The sequence below is a fragment of the Coregonus clupeaformis genome, chromosome 35 (genome assembly GCF_020615455.1).
Source record: "Coregonus clupeaformis isolate EN_2021a chromosome 35, ASM2061545v1, whole genome shotgun sequence".
Classification (NCBI taxonomy): domain Eukaryota; kingdom Metazoa; phylum Chordata; class Actinopteri; order Salmoniformes; family Salmonidae; genus Coregonus; species Coregonus clupeaformis.
The window spans coordinates 40,925,653-40,944,033 of record NC_059226.1 but is presented as its reverse complement, the minus strand read 5'-3'; the positions used below and the strand labels follow the sequence as shown (position 1 = coordinate 40,944,033).

Below are 18,381 nucleotides of genomic sequence, written 5' to 3'. Positions count from 1 at the left end.
ATACACTTTTGTCACTATCAAGTCAATGCTTTGATAGCCTTGAGGGGAAGGGGGGGGGACTTTCATTTGAACTATGATTTAGCAATTATGTTTTATTCAATTCACATAAGGCCTGAAACAACTTGCGAGATGGTACTTGAAGGCGAAACTGAGTTGAATAATTTAGTACACCGTTCAGATTGAGCACATCTAAGCAAAATATATACTTTATCATGACGATATAAAAAAACGGATGGATGTGTTCTTGACAAGTATGGCCATGGGGTCCCCGCTGAAAAAAGTTTGAATACCACCGGTATATATGGTGTACGTAGGGGTCAAAGGTCAGGGGTGTGTGTGTGTGTGTGTGTTTGTCTCTCACCCTCTGGCAGCGTAGTGAGCTGGTTCCTCCTCAGGTTGAGATCTCTCAGGCACTCCAGCTGACCCAGCTCCACAGGCAAACACTGCAGGCCATTACAACTCACATCCTACGGGACAGAGGAAAACCAGGTCATCAAAAGTGTAAACGGCAACCCAGGCCTTGACTACACCCCAAAGAGTATGCAAGAAAGAAGGTCAAGAGAAAGAACGAGAGAGAGAGAAAGAGAAAGAGAAAGAGAAAGAGAAGAAAGAGAAAGAGAAAGAGAAAGAGAAAGAGAAAGAGAAAGAGAAAGAGAGAGAGAGAGAGAGAGAGAGAGAGAGAGAGAGAGGGGGGAGGTAAAGAAGGGAGAGTGAGGGAAAAGGGGCTATAGGTCAGAAAGGAGAAGCAGCATATTAGAAATGTGGGTGGGGGGAGACAGACAGGACAGAGAAAGGAAGAGTGAGACAGGACTGAAAAATGAATGAGACAGACAGGACTGTGAGCCAGCCAGTGAGGGCAGAGAGAGGAACAGATAGACAGCAGGAGAGTGGGGAGAGGAACAGAGAACCTAAAGCAAACATGACCACAGTAACAGACTACAAGAGAGATAGCTAGAGAAAAGAGAGAGAGACATATTGACAGATACCTAGAGAAAAACAAAGAGATCAGACAGCCCTGTGCGGTGGGTAGTGGGTAACCTGAGGCGTGGGTAGTGGGTAACCTGAGGTGTGGGTAGTGGGTAACCTGAGGTGTGGGTAGTGGGTAACCTGAGAGTGGGTAGTGGGTAACCTGAGGCGTGGGTAGTGGGTAACCTGAGGCGTGGGTAGTGGGTAAACTGAGGCGTGGGTAGTGGGTAAACTGAAGCATGGGTAGTGGGTAAACTGAGGCGTGGGTAGTGGGTAACCTGAGGCGTGGGTAGTGGGTAACCTGAGGCGTGGGTAGTGGGTAACCTGAGGCGTGGGTAGTGGGTAACCTGAGGCGTGGGTAACCTGAGGCGTGGGTAGTGGGTAACCTGAGGCGTGGGTAGTGGGTAACCTGAGGCGTGGGTAGTGGGTAACCTGAGGCGTGGGTAGTGGATAACCTGAGGCGTGGGTAGTGGGTAACCTGAGGCGTGAGTAGTGGGTAACCTGAGGCGTGGGTAGTGGGTAACCTGAGGCGTGGGTAGTGGGTAACCTGAGGCGTGGGTAGTGGGTAACCTGAGGCGTGGGTAGTGGGTAACCTGAGGCGTGGGTAGTGGGTAACCTGAGGCGTGGGTAGTGGGTAACCTGAGGCGTGGGTAGTGGGTAACCTGAGGCGTGGGTAGTGGGTAACCTGAGGCGTGGGTAACCTGAGGCGTGGGTAACCTGAGGCGTGGGTAGTGGGTAACCTGAGGCGTGGGTAGTAGGTAACCTGAGGCGTGGGTAGTGGGTAACCTGAGGCATGGGGCGTGGGTAACCTGAGGCGTGGGTAGTGGGTAACCTGAGGCGTGGGTAGTGGGTAACCTGAGGCGTGGGCAGTGGGTAACCTGAGCCGTGGGTAGTGGGTAACCTGAGCCGTGGGTAGTGGGTAATCTGAGGCGTGGGTAACCTGAGGCGTGGGTAACCTGAGGCGTGGGTAGTGGGTAACCTGAGGCGTGGGTAGTGGGTAACCTGAGGCGTGGGTAGTGGGTAACCTGAGGCGTGGGTAGTGGGTAACCTGAGGCGTGGGTAGTGGATAACCTGAGGCGTGGGTAGTGGGTAACCTGAGGCGTGAGTAGTGGGTAACCTGAGGCGTGGGTAGTGGTTAACCTGAGGCGTGGGTAGTGGGTAACCTGAGGCGTGGGTAGTGGGTAACCTGAGGCGTGGGTAGTGGGTAACCTGAGGCGTGGGTAGTGGGTAACCTGAGGCGTGGGTAGTGGGTAACCTGAGGCGTGAGTAGTGGGTAACCTGAGGCGTGAGTAGTGGGTAACCTGAGGCGTGGGTAGTGGGTAAACTGAGGCGTGGGTAGTGGGTAAACTGAAGCGTGGGTAGTGGGTAAACTGAGGCGTGGGTAGTGGGTAACCTGAGGCGTGGGTAGTGGGTAACCTGAGGCGTGGGTAGTGGGTAACCTGAGGCGTGGGTAGTGGGTAACCTGAGGCGTGGGTAACCTGAGGCGTGGGTAACCTGAGGCGTGGGTAACCTGAGGCGTGGGTAGTGGGTAACCTGAGGCGTGGGTAGTGGGTAACCTGAGGCGTGGGTAGTGGATAACCTGAGGCGTGGGTAGTGGGTAACCTGAGGCGTGAGTAGTGGGTAACCTGAGGCGTGGGTAGTGGGTAACCTGAGGCGTGGGTAGTGGGTAACCTGAGGCGTGGGTAGTGGGTAACCTGAGGCGTGGGTAGTGGGTAACCTGAGGCGTGGGTAGTGGGTAACCTGAGGCGTGGGTAGTGGGTAACCTGAGGCGTGGGTAGTGGGTAACCTGAGGCGTGGGTAGTGGGTAACCTGAGGCGTGGGTAGTGGGTAACCTGAGGCGTGGGTAACCTGAGGCGTGGGTAGTGGGTAACCTGAGGCGTGGGTAGTAGGTAACCTGAGGCGTGGGTAGTGGGTAACCTGAGGCGTGGGGCGTGGGTAACCTGAGGCGTGGGTAGTGGGTAACCTGAGGCGTGGGTAGTGGGTAACCTGAGGCGTGGGTAGTGGGTAACCTGAGCCGTGGGTAGTGGGTAACCTGAGCCGTGGGTAGTGGGTAACCTGAGCCGTGGGTAGTGGGTAATCTGAGGCGTGGGTAGTGGTTAACCTGAGGCGTGGGTAGTGGGTAAACTGAGGCGTGGGTAGTGGGTAAACTGAGGCGTGGGTAGTGGATAAACTGAGGCGTGAGTAGTAGGTAACCTGAGGCGTGGGTAGTGGGTAAACTGAGGCGTGGGTAGTGGGTAACCTGAGGCGTGGGTAGTGGGTAACCTGAGGCGTGGGTAGTGGGTAACCTGAGGCGTGGGTAGTGGGTAACCTGAGGCGTGGGTAGTGGGTAACCTGAGGCGTGGGTAACCTGAGGCGTGGGTAACCTGAGGCGTGGGTAACCTGAGGCGTGGGTAACCTGAGGCGTGGGTGTGTATTACTACGTACCAGCTGTCTGAGGTGTGTGAGGGTGTGTATGGATCTGGGCAGGGCCGACAGCTTGTTGTTGCTGACGATCAGGACTCGCAGGAGGGGCAGCTGACAGACCGAGGGGGGCAGGCTGGAGAGAAGGTTACGGCTGCAAAGACAGACACACAGAACAATGATGAATAGTCATACACGCAGGCAACTGAACGAGTGCAAGGAGTTGAAAAGCGCTGTGTGCTACCTGAGGTTGAGGTAGGTGAGAGCCTGTAGGTGGCAGAGGCTGGGGGTGAGGGAGCGAACACAGTTGTGATACAAGCTGAGCGTCTCCAAGGAGATGAACTGGCACAGCTCCTCTGGCAGCTCACACAGACGGTTCTTTGACAGGTCTGAAACAAGAAGAACCAATCACACAGTCAATAATACTGGTATATTGGACAACGGCAACCAATCACAGTCAATAATATTGCCATGAGAAACAAAGAGAACCAATCACAGTCAATGATACTGAAATAAAAGACAAAAAGGACCAAATCACAGTCAATGATTATACAGTTGAAGTCGGAAGTTTACATACACTTAGGTTGGAGTAATAAAAACTTGTTCTTCAACCACTCCACAAATGTCTTGTTAACAAACTATAGTTTTGGCAAGTCGGTTAGGACATCTACTTTGTGCATGACACAAGTAATTTTTCCAACAATTGTTTACAGACAGATGATTTCACTTATAATTCACTGTATCACATTTCCAGTGGGTCAGAAGTTTACATACACTAAGTTGACTGTGCCTTTAAACAGCTTGGAAAATTCCAGAAAATGATGTCATGGCTTTAGAAGCTTCTGATAGGCTAATTGACATCATTTGAGTCAATTGGAGGTGTACCTGTGGATATATTAAAACAGTGTCTCTTTGCTTGACATCATGGGAAAATCAAAAGTAATCAGGCAAAACCTCAGAAAATAAATTGTAGACCTCCATCCTTGGGAGCAATTTCCAAACGCCTGAAGGTACCACGTTTATCTGTACAAACAATAGTACGCAAGTATAAACACCATGGGACCACGCAGCCGTCATACCGCTCAGGAAGGAGACGCTTTCTGTCTCCTAGAGATGAACGTACTTTGGTGCGAAAAGTGCAAATCAATCCCAGAACAACAGCAAAGGACCTTGTGAAGATGCTGGAGAAAACAGGTACAAAATTATCTATATCCACAGTAAAACGAGTCCGATATCGACATAACCTGAAAGGCCCCTCAGCGAGGAAGAAGCCATTGCTCCAAAACCGCCATAGAAAAGCCAGACTACGGTTTGCAACTGCACATGGGGACAAAGATCGTACTTTTTGGAGAAATGTCCTCTGGTCTGATGAAACCAAAATAGAACTGTTTGGCCATAATTATCATCGTTATGTTTGGAGGAAAAAGGGGGATGCTTGCAAGCCGAAGAACACCATCACAACCGTGAAGCACGGGAGTGACAGCATCATGCTGTGGGGGTGCTTTGCTGCAGGAGGGACTGGTGCACTTCACAAAATAGACGGCATCATGAGGAAGGAAAATTATGTGGATATATTGAAGCAACATCTCAAGACATCAGTCAGTAAGTTAAAGCTTGGTCGCAAATGGGTCTTCCAAATGGACAATGACCCCAAGCATACTTCCAAAGTTGTGGCAAAATGGCTTAAGGACAACAAAGTCAAGGTATTGGAGTGGCCATCACAAAGCCCTGACCTCAATCCTATAGAACATTTGTTGGCAGAACTGAAAAAGCGTGTGCGAGCAAGGAGGCCTACAAACCTGACTCAGTTACACCAGCTCTGTCAGGAGGAATGATTCAAAATTCACCCAACTTATTGTGGGAAGCTTGTGGTAGGCTACCTGAAAAGTTTGACCCAAGTTAAACAATTTAAAGGCAATTCTACCAAATACTAATTGAGTGTATGTAAACTTCTGACCCACTGGGAATGTGATGAAAGAAATAAATGCTGAAATTAAATAATTCTCTCTACTATTATTCTGACATTTCACATTCTTAAAATAAAGTGGTGATCCTAACTGACCTAAAACAGGGAATTTTTACTAGGATTAAATGTCAGGAATTGTGAAAAACTGAGTTTAAATGTATTTGGTTAAGGTGTATGTAAACTTCCGACTTCAACTGTAAATCCATGAGAAACAAAAAGGACCAATCACACATCAAATGATACTGACATGAGAGACAAAAAGGACCAATTAAATGAATGGATCGTCGGACCAGTACACAATCTACAAGAAAAAGAGACCAAAAGAGGATAATTCACTACCATTGTAATATGGGTTGGTGGGTGAATGAATAACACAGGGAGAGAGACCCAAACTAGCCGCTGACTGACCTGGACAAAGACAAGTACACAAGGTTCATGGGCATCGACAGCAGTCATACTCGTAGTTTGATATTTTGGATTCTTCATCATGCAATATGAATGCATTTGAACCAGGGAAGAAAATAAAAAAAAATCCCTTTCCAAAGCATTGGCCAAAAATGAACAAAGAGCTCAAAGACTATACTGACCGATCCTGGCAGACAGGACTCCACCAAGGCCATGTGTCCATTTTTGAGCACAGACAAAATGTGTTTTTTTTTCTCCAAATATAGGCTGAATAGCCTGCTTTGCAGCTGCAGCACCTTGCTGGATGAATGAATGGATGGATGCCCCAGTCAACTGTCTCTCAACATTATCTCCCTCTCTCCCTCCCTCTCTCTCTCCCTCTCTCCCTCTCTCTCCCTCTCTCTTACTCTCATCCAAGTTCTCTTCCCAACATTTGTCTCCTTTTAGCGCTATCATTGTTTTTCTTAGCTCTTGCCAGTTTCTCATGTTGCTAACTCTCCCACCCTCTCTTCCTTTGTGTGGCCTGTCTTCCCCTCCTCTCCCTGTAAAGGAGGGTTGGGGCGGGCAGTGTTCTCCGGCCTCACCGAGCGTGCGGAGCATGGAGAATTTGACCGTGGAGCTCCGTATAGGCCCTGTAACCGAGCTTGTGTGTGTGGGGGTGTATACTGTGTGTGTGCATACATACAGTGCATTCTGAAAGTATTCAGACCCCTTGACTTTTTCCACATTTTGTTACGTTACAGCCTTATTCTAAAATTGATTTTTTTTTTTATCCTCAAGCTACACACAATAACCCATAATTACAAAGCAAAAACAGGTTTTTAGAGATTTTTTACGTAAGTATTCAGACCCTCTACTCAGTACTTTGTTGAAGCACCATTGGCAGCGATAACAGCCTCGAGTCTTCTTGGATATGACTCTACAAGCTTGGCACACCTGTATTTGGGGAGTTTCTCCCATTCTTCTCTGCAGATCCTCACAAACGCTGTCAGGTTGGATGGGGAGCGTCGCTGCACAGCCATTTTCAATCTATCCAGAGATGTTCGACCGGGCTCTGGCTGGGCCAATCAAGGACATTGAAACTTGTCCCAAAGCCACTCCTGCGTTGTCTTGGCTGTGTGCTTAGGGTCGTTGTCCTGTTGGAAGGTGAACCTTCGCCCCAATCTGAGGTCCTGAGCGCGCTGGAGCAGGTTTTCATCAATGATCTCTCTGTACTTTGTTTCGTTCATCTTTCCCTCGATCCTGACTAGTCTCCCAGTCCCTGCCGCTGAAAATAATCCCCACAGCATGATGCTGCCACCACCATGCTTCACCGTAGGGATGGTGCCAGGTTTCCTCCAGATGTGACGCTTGGCATTCAGTCCAAAGAGTTTCATCTTGGTTTCATCAGACCAGAGAATCTTGTTTCTCATTGTCCGAGAGTCCTTTAGGTGCCTTTAGGCAAACTCCAAGCAAAATAATCTAAAAACATGTTTTCGCTTTGTCATTATGGGGTATTGTGTGTAGATTGATGAGGGAAATGTTTTATTTAATCAATTTTAGAATAAGGCTGTAATGTAACAGAATGTGGAAAAAGGGAGTGGGGTCTGAATACTTTCCGAATGCACTTTATTTTCGTCTCTCATGTCTATGTATGGCTGTGGTCAGAGTGCTCCAGGACAGTGCTGTGGTCACAGTGCTCCAGGACAGTGCTCCAGGACAGTGCTCCAGGACAGGGTAGGGAAAAGCTGGCTTTAATAAAAGGCAGCGGTGGAAAAAAGTATCCAATTGTCATACTTGAGTAAAAGTAAAGATAACTTAATAGAAAATGACTCAAGTTGACACGGTCGCCAGCTGTACTGGGTTTCCTCCGACACATTGGTGCGGCTGGCTTCCAGGTTAAGCGAGCAGTGTGTCAAGAAGCAGTGCGGCTTGGCAGGGTCGTGTTTCGGCGGAAGCATGGCTCTCGACCGTCGCATCTCCCGACTCCGTAAGGGAGTTGTAGCGACGGGACAAGACTAACTACCAATTGGATATCACGAAATTAGGCAGAAAAAGGGGTAAAAAGTAAAATAATTACATTTAAAAAAAAGAGTTGTACAAAATATAAATACTAAAGTAGATACCCAAAAGAAACACTTAAGTATTACTTTAAAGTATTTTTATTTAAGTACTTTACACCCCTGATAAAAGGCGTTTCATTATGCTGACCAGAATAACTGTTTCACATCCTCCATTAAATGGAAGCCAACATTTCAGCGGAACCCGCAATCCTGACTGTGTGTGTTAGTGTGTGTGTGTGTTACTGTGTGTGTGTGTGTTAGTGTGTGTGTCTTGTGGTCCACCCAGCAGCTAAGGGCACTAAGGGTGACTGTGTGTGTTAGTGTGTGTGTGTGTGTTACTGTGTGTGTGTGTGTTAGTGTGTGTGTGTGTCTTGTGGTCCACCCAGCAGCTAAGGGCACTAAGGGTGACTGTGTGTGTTAGTGTGTGTGTGTGTGTGTGTTACTGTGTGTGTGTGTGTGTTAGTGTGTGTGTGTCTTGTGGTCCACCCAGCAGCTAAGGGCACTAAGGGTGACTGTGTGTGTTAGTGTGTGTGTGTGTGTTACTGTGTGTGTTACTGTGTGTGTGTGTGTTACTGTGTGTGTGTGTGTGTCTTGTGGTCCACCCAGCAGCTAAGGGCATTAGGAGTGACTGTGTGTAGTACGAGGTGTGTCTATAGTAACCAGGAAAGAGAGTGTACATGTCCATACAATAGCTATGCAAAGTGCGTGCGAGATCTTACAATGGCTACCATAAAAATAAAAAAAATAAAAGTGGTTGTCCCACTGGCTATGATAAGTTGAATGCACCAATTTGTAAGTCGCTCTGGATAAGAGCGTCTGCTAAATGATGTAAATGTATTAGGAGTGTATCTCTTGCGTATACTGTACCAGTCATAGGTTTGGACACACCTACTCATTCAAGGGTTTTTCTTAATTTTTTACTATTTTCTACATTGTAGAATAATAGTGAAGACATCAAAACTATGAAATAACACATATGGAATCTTGTAGTAACCAAAAAGTGTTAAACAAATCAAAATATATTTTATATTTGAGATAGTTCAAATTGCCACCCTTTGCCTTAATGACAGCTTTGCACACTCTTGGCATTCTCTCAACCAGCTTCACCTGGAATGCTTTTCCAACAGTCTTGAAGGAGTTCCCACATATGTTGAGCACTTGTTGGCTGCTTTTCCTTCACTCTGCGGTCCAACTCATCCCAAACCATCACAATTGGGTTGAGGTCGGGGGATTGTGGAGGCCAGGTCATCTGATGCAGCACTCCATCACTCTCCTTCTTGATCAAATAGCCCTTCCACAGCCTGGAGGTGTGTTGGGTCATTGTTCTGTTGAAAAACAAACGATAGTCCCACTAAGCTCAAACCAGATGGGATGGCGTATCGCTGCAGAATGCTGTGGTAGCCATGCTGGTTAAGTGTGCCTTGAATTCTAAATAAATCACAGACAGTGTCACCAGCAAAGCACCCCCACACCATAACACCTCCTCCTCCATGCTTCACGGTGGGAACCACACGTGGAGATAATCCGTTCACCTACTCTACTCTCACAAAGCCACGGCGGTTGGAACCAAAAATCTCAAATTTGGACTCCAGACCAAAAGGACAGATTTCCACCGGTCTAATGTCCATTGCTGGTGTCTCTTGGCCCAAGCAAGTCTCTTCTTATTATTGGTGTCTTTTAGCAGTGGTTTCTTTGCAGCAAAATCGACCATGAAGGCCTGATTCACACAGTCTCCTCTGAACAGTTGATGTTGAGATGTGTCTGTTACTTGAACTCCGTGAAGCATTTATTTGGGCTGCAATTTCTGAGGCTGGTAACTCCAATGAACTTATCCTCTGCAGCAGAGGTAATTCTGGGTCTTCCTTTCCTGTGGCTGTCCTCATGAGAGCCAGTTTAATCATAGTGCTTAATTCCACAAATGTACTTTTAACAAGGCACACCTGTTAATTGAGTTGCATTCCAGGTGAAGCTGGTTGAGAGAATGCCAAGAGTGTGCAAAGCTGTCATCAACGCAAAGGGTGGCTACTTTGAAGAATCTCAAATGTAAAATATATTTTGATTTGTTTGACACTTTTTGGGTTACTACATGATTCCATATGTGTTATTTCATAGTTTTGATGTCTTCACTATTATTCTACAATGTAGAAAATAGTAAAAATAAAGAAAAACCCTTGAATGAGTAGGTGTGTCCAAACTTGTCTGTGTGTGTGTGTGTGTGTGTGTGTGTGTGTGTGTGTGTGTGTGTGTGTGTGTGTGTGTGTGTGTGTGTTACATACATACAGTGAGGGAAAAAAGTATTTGATCCCCTGCTGATTTTGTACGTTTGCCCACTGACAAAGACATGATCAGTCTATAATTTTAATGGTAGGTTTATTTGAACAGTGAGAGACAGAATAACAACAACAAAAATCCAGGAAAATGCATGTCAAAAATGTTATGAATTGATTTGCATTTTAATGAGGGAAATAAGTATTTGACCCCTCTGCAAAACATGACTTTGTACTTGGTGACAAAACCCTTGTTGGCAATCACAGAGGTCAGACGTTTCTTGTAGTTGGCCACCAGGTTTGCACACATCTCAGGAGGGATTTTGTCCCACTCCTCTTTGCAGATCTTCTCCAAGTCATAAATGTTTCGAGACTGACGTTTGGCAACTCGAACCTTCAGCTCCCTCCACAGATTTTCTATGGGATTAAGGTCTGGAGACTGGCTAGGCCACTCCAGGACCTTAATGTGCTTCTTCTTGAGCCACTCCTTTGTTGCTTTGGCCGTGTGTTTTGGGTCATTGTCATGCTGGAATACCCATCCACGACCCATTTTCAACGCCCTGGCTGAGGGAAGGAGGTTCTCACCCAAGATTTGACGGTACATGGCCCCATCCATCGTCCCTTTGATGCGGTGAAGTTGTCCTGTCCCCTTAGCAGAAAAACACCCCCAAAGCATAATGTTTCCACCTCCATGTTTGACGGTGGGGATGGTGTTCTTGGGGTCATAGGCAGCATTCCTCCTCCTCCAAACACGGCGAGTTGAGTTGATAACAAAGAGCTCCATTTTGGTCTCATCTGACCACAACACTTTCACCCAGTTCTCCTCTGAATCATTCAGATGTTCATTGGCAAACTTCAGACGGGCCTGTATATGTGCTTTCTTGAGCAGGGGGACCTTGTGGGCACTGCAGGATGTCAGTCCTTCACGGCGTAGTGTGTTACCAATTGTTTTCTTGGTGACTATGGTCCCAGCTGCCTTGAGATCATTGACAAGATCCTCCCGTGTAGTTCTGGGCTGATTCCTCACCGTTCTCATGATCATTGCAACTCCACGAGGTGAGATCTTGCATGGAGCCCCAGGCTGAGGGAGATTGACAGTTATTTTGTGTTTCTTCCATTTGCGAATAATCGCACCAACTGTTGTCACCTTTTCACCAAGCTGCTTGGTGATGGTCTTGTAGCCCATTCCAGCCTTGTGTAGGTCTACAATCTTGTCCCTGACATCCTAGGAGAGCTCTTTGGTGTTGGCCATGGTGGAGAGTTTGGAATCTGATTGATTGATTACTTCTGTGGACAGGTGTCATTTATACAGGTAACAAGCTGAGATTAGGAGCACTCCCTTTAAGAGTGTGCTCCTAATCTCAGCTCGTTACCTGTATAAAAGACACCTGGGAGCCAGAAATCTTTCTGATTGAGAGGGGGTCAAATACTTATTTCCCTCATTAAAATGCAAATCAATTTATAAAATTTTTGATATCAGTTTTTCTGGATTTTTTTTTTGTTATTCTGTCTCTCACTGTTCAAATAAACCTACCATTAAAATTATAGACTGATCATTTCTTTGTCAGTGGGCAAACGTACAAAATCAGCAGGGGATCAAATACTTTTTTCCCTCACTGTACATACACAGTCGCTATGCTGAGCACTCTCCCTTTCTGTCTCTTTGTCTCCATTGTCTTACTGCTAGAGGGGGGTTGAGTGAACAATGGAGGGGGAGGGGGGAGTGGAGTGGAGTGTTGATCCTGTGTGCTCTGCGTCCCTGCACTCGCTCCCCAAGAAACCACTCAAGAAACCTCTCCTCTCCTCTATCTACCCCCTAACCTCTGCTCCTCTATCCACCCCCCTAACCCCGGCCGGACCGACACTCCGCTCTCAGACTCCAGAGCTTTTGTCCTGTTGTTTGATTTGGCAAGGAAGTGTTTCGGAACAAACTCACTCGCAACACACACACACGCACAAACACACACACACGCACAAACACACACACACTCGCAACACACACACACACTCGCAACACACACACACACTCGCAACACACACACACACTCGCAACACACACACACTCGCAACAAACACACACACGCAACAAACACACACACACACACACACACACACACACACACACACACACCCCTTGTCCAAATCCCACTCGAGACCGGAGCGCTCCCATCTGTAGCTGAGATGTCCCAGGCGGTTTTAGGCCTTTTCCCAGCCCAGTGATGTTGCGATAACGAACAACTGACACAACCACTATCAAACGATCGTACACATGGGAAAAGCTTCATTTTTTTTCAGAATGGGAGCTGGCTGTGCTGACAGCGGGTATTGAAATGTCCAGCATCCGACTGGCATTCCAGAGCAGAACAGAGCTGGAGAGAGGGGGAGGCGAACTAGCCTGGGCAGGGCAATGCAGGAGATATAAGCCCAAGTCATTTGGAATAACATGGTTCCCTGGAGACCAGAGATTGGACCACTGAGTTTACTTGAGTCGCTACTCGCTAACACGACCAATCAAAAATCTGTCTGTTTAAGCTGGAGGACCGGCGATCTGCCAACTTCTGTCCAAACAGTTTTGGCTACACACTAATATGACCCCACCATCGAAAGGTGAGACTCAAATCAAAATTATATTAGTCACATGTGGCGAATACAACAGGTGTAGACGTTACCGTGAAATGATTACACAAACGTGTACTTAACGGTTGTTTTGCTCTTGGAGCCTCAAGACTCGTCTGAAGGTAAGGCGGTACCAGTTAAAAAACATGAATGGAAGTCTACATGAAACTATACATTTAGTGCCCCTTAAAAAAAAAAAGGGGTAAAAAATATATACAGTGCATTCGGAAAGTATTCAGACCCCTTGACCTTTTCCACATTTTGTTACGTTACAGCCTAAATAAAACAATTTCCTCATCAATCTACACACAATACCCCATAATGACAATGTGAAAACAGGTTTATAAATTGTTTTGCAAATGTATAAAAAATAAAAATACCTTATTTTTTTGTTGTTGCAAATGTACAGAAATAAAAAATGTTAATCCCTTTTTTACATAAGTATTCATACCCTTTGCTATGAGACTCGAAATTGAGCTCAGGTGCATCCTGTTTCCATTGATAATCCTTGAGATGTTTCTATAACTTGATTGGAGTCCACCTGTGGTAAATTCAATTGATTGGACATGATTTGGAAAGGCACACACCTGTCTATATAAGGTCCCATAGCTGACAGTGACCAAGACTCTTCCTAGAGCTGGCCGCCCGGCCAAACAGGGAGGAAAGGCCTTGGTCAGGGAGGTGACCAATATTCTGATGGTCACTCTAACAGAGCTACAGAGTTCCTCTGTGGAGATGGGAAAATCTTCCAGAAGGACAACCATCTCTGCAGCACTCCACCAATCAGGCCTTTATGGTAGAGTGGCCAGATGGAAGCCACTCCTCAGTAAAAGGCACAAGACAGCCCGCTTGGAGTTTGCCAAAAGGCACCTAATGGACTCTCAGACCATGAGAAACAAGATTCTCTGGTCTGATGAAACCAAGATCGAACTCTTTGGCATGAATGCCAAGCGTCACGTCTGGAAGAAACCTGGCACCATCCCTAAGGTGAAGCATGGTGGTGGAAGCATCATGCTGTGGGGATGTTTTTCAGAGGCAGGGACTGGGAGACTAATCAGGATCGAGGGAAAGATGAACAGAGCAAAGTACTGAGAGATCCTTGATGAAAACCTGATCCAGAGCGCTCAGGACTTCAGACTGGGGGCGAAGGTTCACCTTCCAACAGGACAACGACCCTAAGCACACAGCCAATACAAGGCAGGAGTGGCTTCGGGAGAAGTCTCTGAATGTCCTTGAGTGGCCCAGCCAGAGCACGGACTTGAACCCGATCGAACATCTCTGAAGAGACCTGAAAATAGCGGTGCAGCGACGCTCCCCATCCATCCTGAGAGCTTGAGAGGATCTGCAGAGAAGAATGGGAGAAACACCCCAAATATAGGTGTGCCATGCTTGTAGTGTCATATCCAAGAAGACTCAAGGCTGTAATCGCTGCCAAAGGTGCTTCAATAAAGTACTGAGTAATGGTTCTGAATACTAATGTAAATGTGATATTTCAGTTTCGTATTTTTAATACATTTGCAAAAAATATATAAAAACCTGTTTTTGCTTTGTCATTATGGGGTATTGTGTGTAGATTGATGAGGATTTTTTTATTTATTTAATCAATTCTAGAATAAGGCTGTAACGTAACAAATTGTGGAAAAAGTCAAGGGGTCTGAATACTTTCCGAATGCACCGTATACATCCTGAACTTGATCTTTCTCAGTTATAGGACAGAAACTTCAAAACAAACGTCCTTTTTATTATTACTTTTTACTATACATACTATTGTTCTATGTATGGGCTAATAGAATTACAGCCAAATTCAATGTTTCATCAAATATATATTAGGGCTGTCAAAAATAGCGCGTTAACGACGTTAATTAGTTGTTTGCTGTTAATTACGTCAATTTTTTTAACGCATTTCACGCATGCGCAGTGTGACAAATTATTCAGGTCAGGAAAGTGGTTGGGAGCTAGAGGCGAGATGGAGCAAGGTGAGCAAAGTGGGCCTATTGACGGATTCAAATATAAAAAGAATGATGATGGTACAGTTAACAAGTACAAGGTTATTTGCAAGATTTGTAAGAAGGAGTTTCAATTTCACCGGAGCTGTTCAAGCTTGAAGTACCATGTCAACGCCAAACATGCGTTTGCTGGGCCGTCAGATTCAGCAAGTGGTTTGCGCCAGACCACGCTGAATGTTTGCAGGCAATTAACAAAATCAACCTCAGATAATTTGATATCTAGCCACTCCTGCAACCACTGTTCCCTGTGAACGACTTTTCTCAGTTGCAGGTCACATTGTGAACAAGAAAAGGTCAGCTTTACTTTCAGAAAATGTGAACAAGTTAGTTTGCCTCAGCAACTGGCTGAAAGATGATGAAGCTCAGTAGATTTGAAAGGTGATGTTCAAACAAAAAGACCAGTTTCAGTGCAACATGTTATAGTAGTTAGCAACTGGATTTTGAGCAACTGGATTAAAGAATGGAGGAAAAGGTAAAAGATTGTTCTTTGGTTTGATTTAAAAGTTTTATTGAAAATGTTTTTTTCCACAGATGACTCAAATTGTGCAAAAATGTGGTAGGTCACTGTTATGATTTGACTACATTTATTGCTTTCTGTTCAATTGAATACTGTAAATTGTACATCCTGGTTAAGAGGAATGCCAAAGAGGAAGTGATGGAACATTACAAAGACAAATATTATGGTGTGTAGTATGTTTCAGCTTGATTTAAAACACCATTATTTGGCTGTGTTAATAAACAGACATAATATGAAAATTATGTATCTGTGTCCTGTTATTTATCTTTTGGTATGCATTTCAGAAAAAAAATGGTTAGGATTCAGGTGTAATTGCAAATAGTGATTAATCATGATTAATCCACTGAAAATTCTGATTAATTTGATTAAAAAAATTTAATCATTTGACAGCCCTAATATATATATATATATATATATATATTTTATACTTATAGGGGTCCTAAAATTCTAAATCAAATAGCTAAATTATCCTTGGTTTGACCTTCTTAAAACAATTCCATGTTAGCTTAGTAGAAACCCAGCCCGGGCCCTTAGACCTTAGGGGGTTTTAAAACACACACAATAGGCTAGCATGTAACCAGACTAATCTATAGGCACTTTAAAAGCTCAGCTTGACCTTGCATGACCCCATACTGCGTAACCATGGTGATGATGCAGATTTTGTGATGGCTCAACACCAAGGTCACATATGACTGGCCCGCAAACCCCAACAGACTGGGGAAGAAAACACCTTGACAAATGAGCTAGCTTGGCTCCAAACCTTTTCGCTCGCTCTGAATACACAGCAGCACATTCTAATTCAATCCACAGCATACTCCTACATCTTGTTAAACAACCAAGACAATAGTCCAAATCTAACTGTGTTATTCTAAACTATTAGTTGACAAAGGGTTCATAATTAGAGAACTATGGCAAATTATAGATGGACGAGTGTAGTAAAAAAAAAGGGGGACTGAAATCACTCATGTCCCTGAGAGGCGTTGACCTCCGACCCCTAGCAGTCAAAACGTGGGCACAAAAAAGGGAGAAATCCTTTTTGAAGTCAGCCTTGGCGCTGATATGATGAACACCTAATGCATGAGGTAAGAGGGGGCCTGTCTGCATCGCCTCACCACACAAAGACCAGACCCAGGGTCTCATATTACAACAACACTGACTACTAAGTCAGGGAGAGATGAGGGAGTTACGTAGCCTGTCAACTTACAGCCAGAAACAACCTCATATTCAAATGTGAACAGTCTCTGCTTCATTGAAATTACTGGATAATGGAGAAGGATGCAGGCTAGCATTTGAATAGAAGGAACAGTATTCTTCATTCATATGACAGTTAGGCTTGGGAGGTATACCAAGCATGCATGAGAGCACCAGCTGTTCCGGACGACTATATGATCACGCTCTCCATAGCCGATGTGAGTAAGACCTTTAAACAGGTCAACATTCACAAGGCCGCAGGGCCAGACGGATTACCAGGGCGTGTACTCCGAGCATGCGCTGACCAACTGGCAAGTGTCTTCACTGACATTTTCAACCTCTCCCTGACTGAGTCTGTAATACCAACATGTTTCAAGCAGACCACCATAGTCCCTGTGCCCAAGAACACTAAGGTAACCTGCCTAAATGACTACCGATCCGTAGCACTCACGTCTGTAGCCATGAAGTGCTTTGAAAGGCTGGTCATGGCTCACATCAACACCATTATCCCAGAAACCCTAGACCCACTCCAATTTACATACCACCCCAACAGATCCACAGATGATGCAATCTCTATTGCACTCCACACTGCCCTTTCCCACCTGGACAAGAGGAACACCTACATGAGAATGCTATTCATTGACTACAGCTCAGCGTTCAACACCACAGTGTCCTCAAAGCTCATCACTAAGCTAAGGACCCTGGGACTAAACACCTCCCTCTGCAACTGGACCCTGGACTTCCTGACAGGCAGCCCCCAGGTGGTAACACATCTGCCACACTGATCCTCAACACGGGGGCCGCTCAGGGGTGCATGCTCAGTCCCCTCATGTACTCCCCGTTCACCCATGACTGCATGGCCAAGGACGGCTCCAACACCATCATTAAGTTCGCTGACGACACAACAGTGGTAGGCCTGATCACCGACAACGATGAGACAGCCTGTAGGGAGGAGGTCAGAGACCTGGCCGTGTGGTGCCAGGACAACAACCTCTCCCTCAACGTGATCAAGACAAAAGGAGATCATTGTGGACTACAGGAAAAGGAGGACCGAGCAGGTTGAGAGCTTCAAGTTCCTTGGTGTGCACATCACCAACAAACTATCATGGTCCAAACACACCAAGACAGTCGTGAAGAGGGCACGACAATGCCTATTCCCCCTCAGGAGACTGAAAAGATATTGCATGTATCCTCAGATCCTCAAAAAGTTATACAGCTGCACCATCGAGAGCATCCTGACTGGTTGCATCACCGCCTGGTATGGCAACTGCTCGGCCTCCGACCACAAGGTACTACAGAGGGTAGTGCGTACGGCCCAGTACATCACTGGGGCCAAGCTTCCTGCCATCCAGGACCTCTATACCAGGCGGTGTCAGAGGAAGGCCCTAGAAATTGTCAAAAAGACTCCAGCCACCCTAGTCATAGACTGCACTCTCTGCTACTGCACGGCAAGCGGTACCGGAGCGCCAAGTGCAGGTCCAAAAGACTTCTCAACAGCTTCTACCCCCAAGCCGTAAGACTCCTGAACAGCTAATCATGGCTACCCAGACTATTTTATTCTGCTGCTACTCTCTGTTTATGATCTATGCATAGTCACTTTAACTCTACCCACACGTACATATTACCTCAATTACCTCGACTAACCGGTGCCCCCGCACATTGACTCTGTACCGGTACCCCCCTGTATATAGCCTCCCTACTGTTTTTTTATTTTACTGCTGCTCTTTAATTATTTGCATTTTTTAAATGTTTTACTTAACACTTTATTGGGGTAGGTTTGGTCTCTGTCTTCCATATAGTAGGTAGGTGGTCTGTTGATATCCCTCTGGTGGTGTGGGGGCTGTGCTTTGGCAAAGTGGGTGGGGTTATATCTGGTTGGCCATGTCCGGGGGTATCGTCGGACGGGGCCACAGTGTCTCCCGACCCCCCCCCTTGTCTCAGTCTCCAGTATCTATGCTCCAATAGTCTATGTGCCGGGGGGCTAGGGTCAGTCTGTTATATCTGG

At 46.1% G+C, this 18,381-nt stretch overlaps 1 protein-coding gene across 2 annotated transcripts in view; it reads right to left on the bottom strand.

The window, feature by feature from the left end:
* Positions 1 to 18,381, bottom strand: part of lrch4 (leucine-rich repeats and calponin homology (CH) domain containing 4) — a 62,043-nt gene that overhangs the window by 24,038 nt on the left and 19,624 nt on the right. For both annotated transcript variants that reach the window (XM_045211102.1, XM_041882272.2), the window contains exons 2-4: positions 3,611 to 3,755; positions 3,391 to 3,520; positions 362 to 467 (exon numbers count right to left, since the gene is read on the bottom strand). In XM_045211102.1, coding sequence (XP_045067037.1) covers positions 362 to 467; positions 3,391 to 3,520; positions 3,611 to 3,755 — 381 coding nt within the window. The remainder of the gene's footprint in view (positions 1 to 361; positions 468 to 3,390; positions 3,521 to 3,610; positions 3,756 to 18,381) is intronic.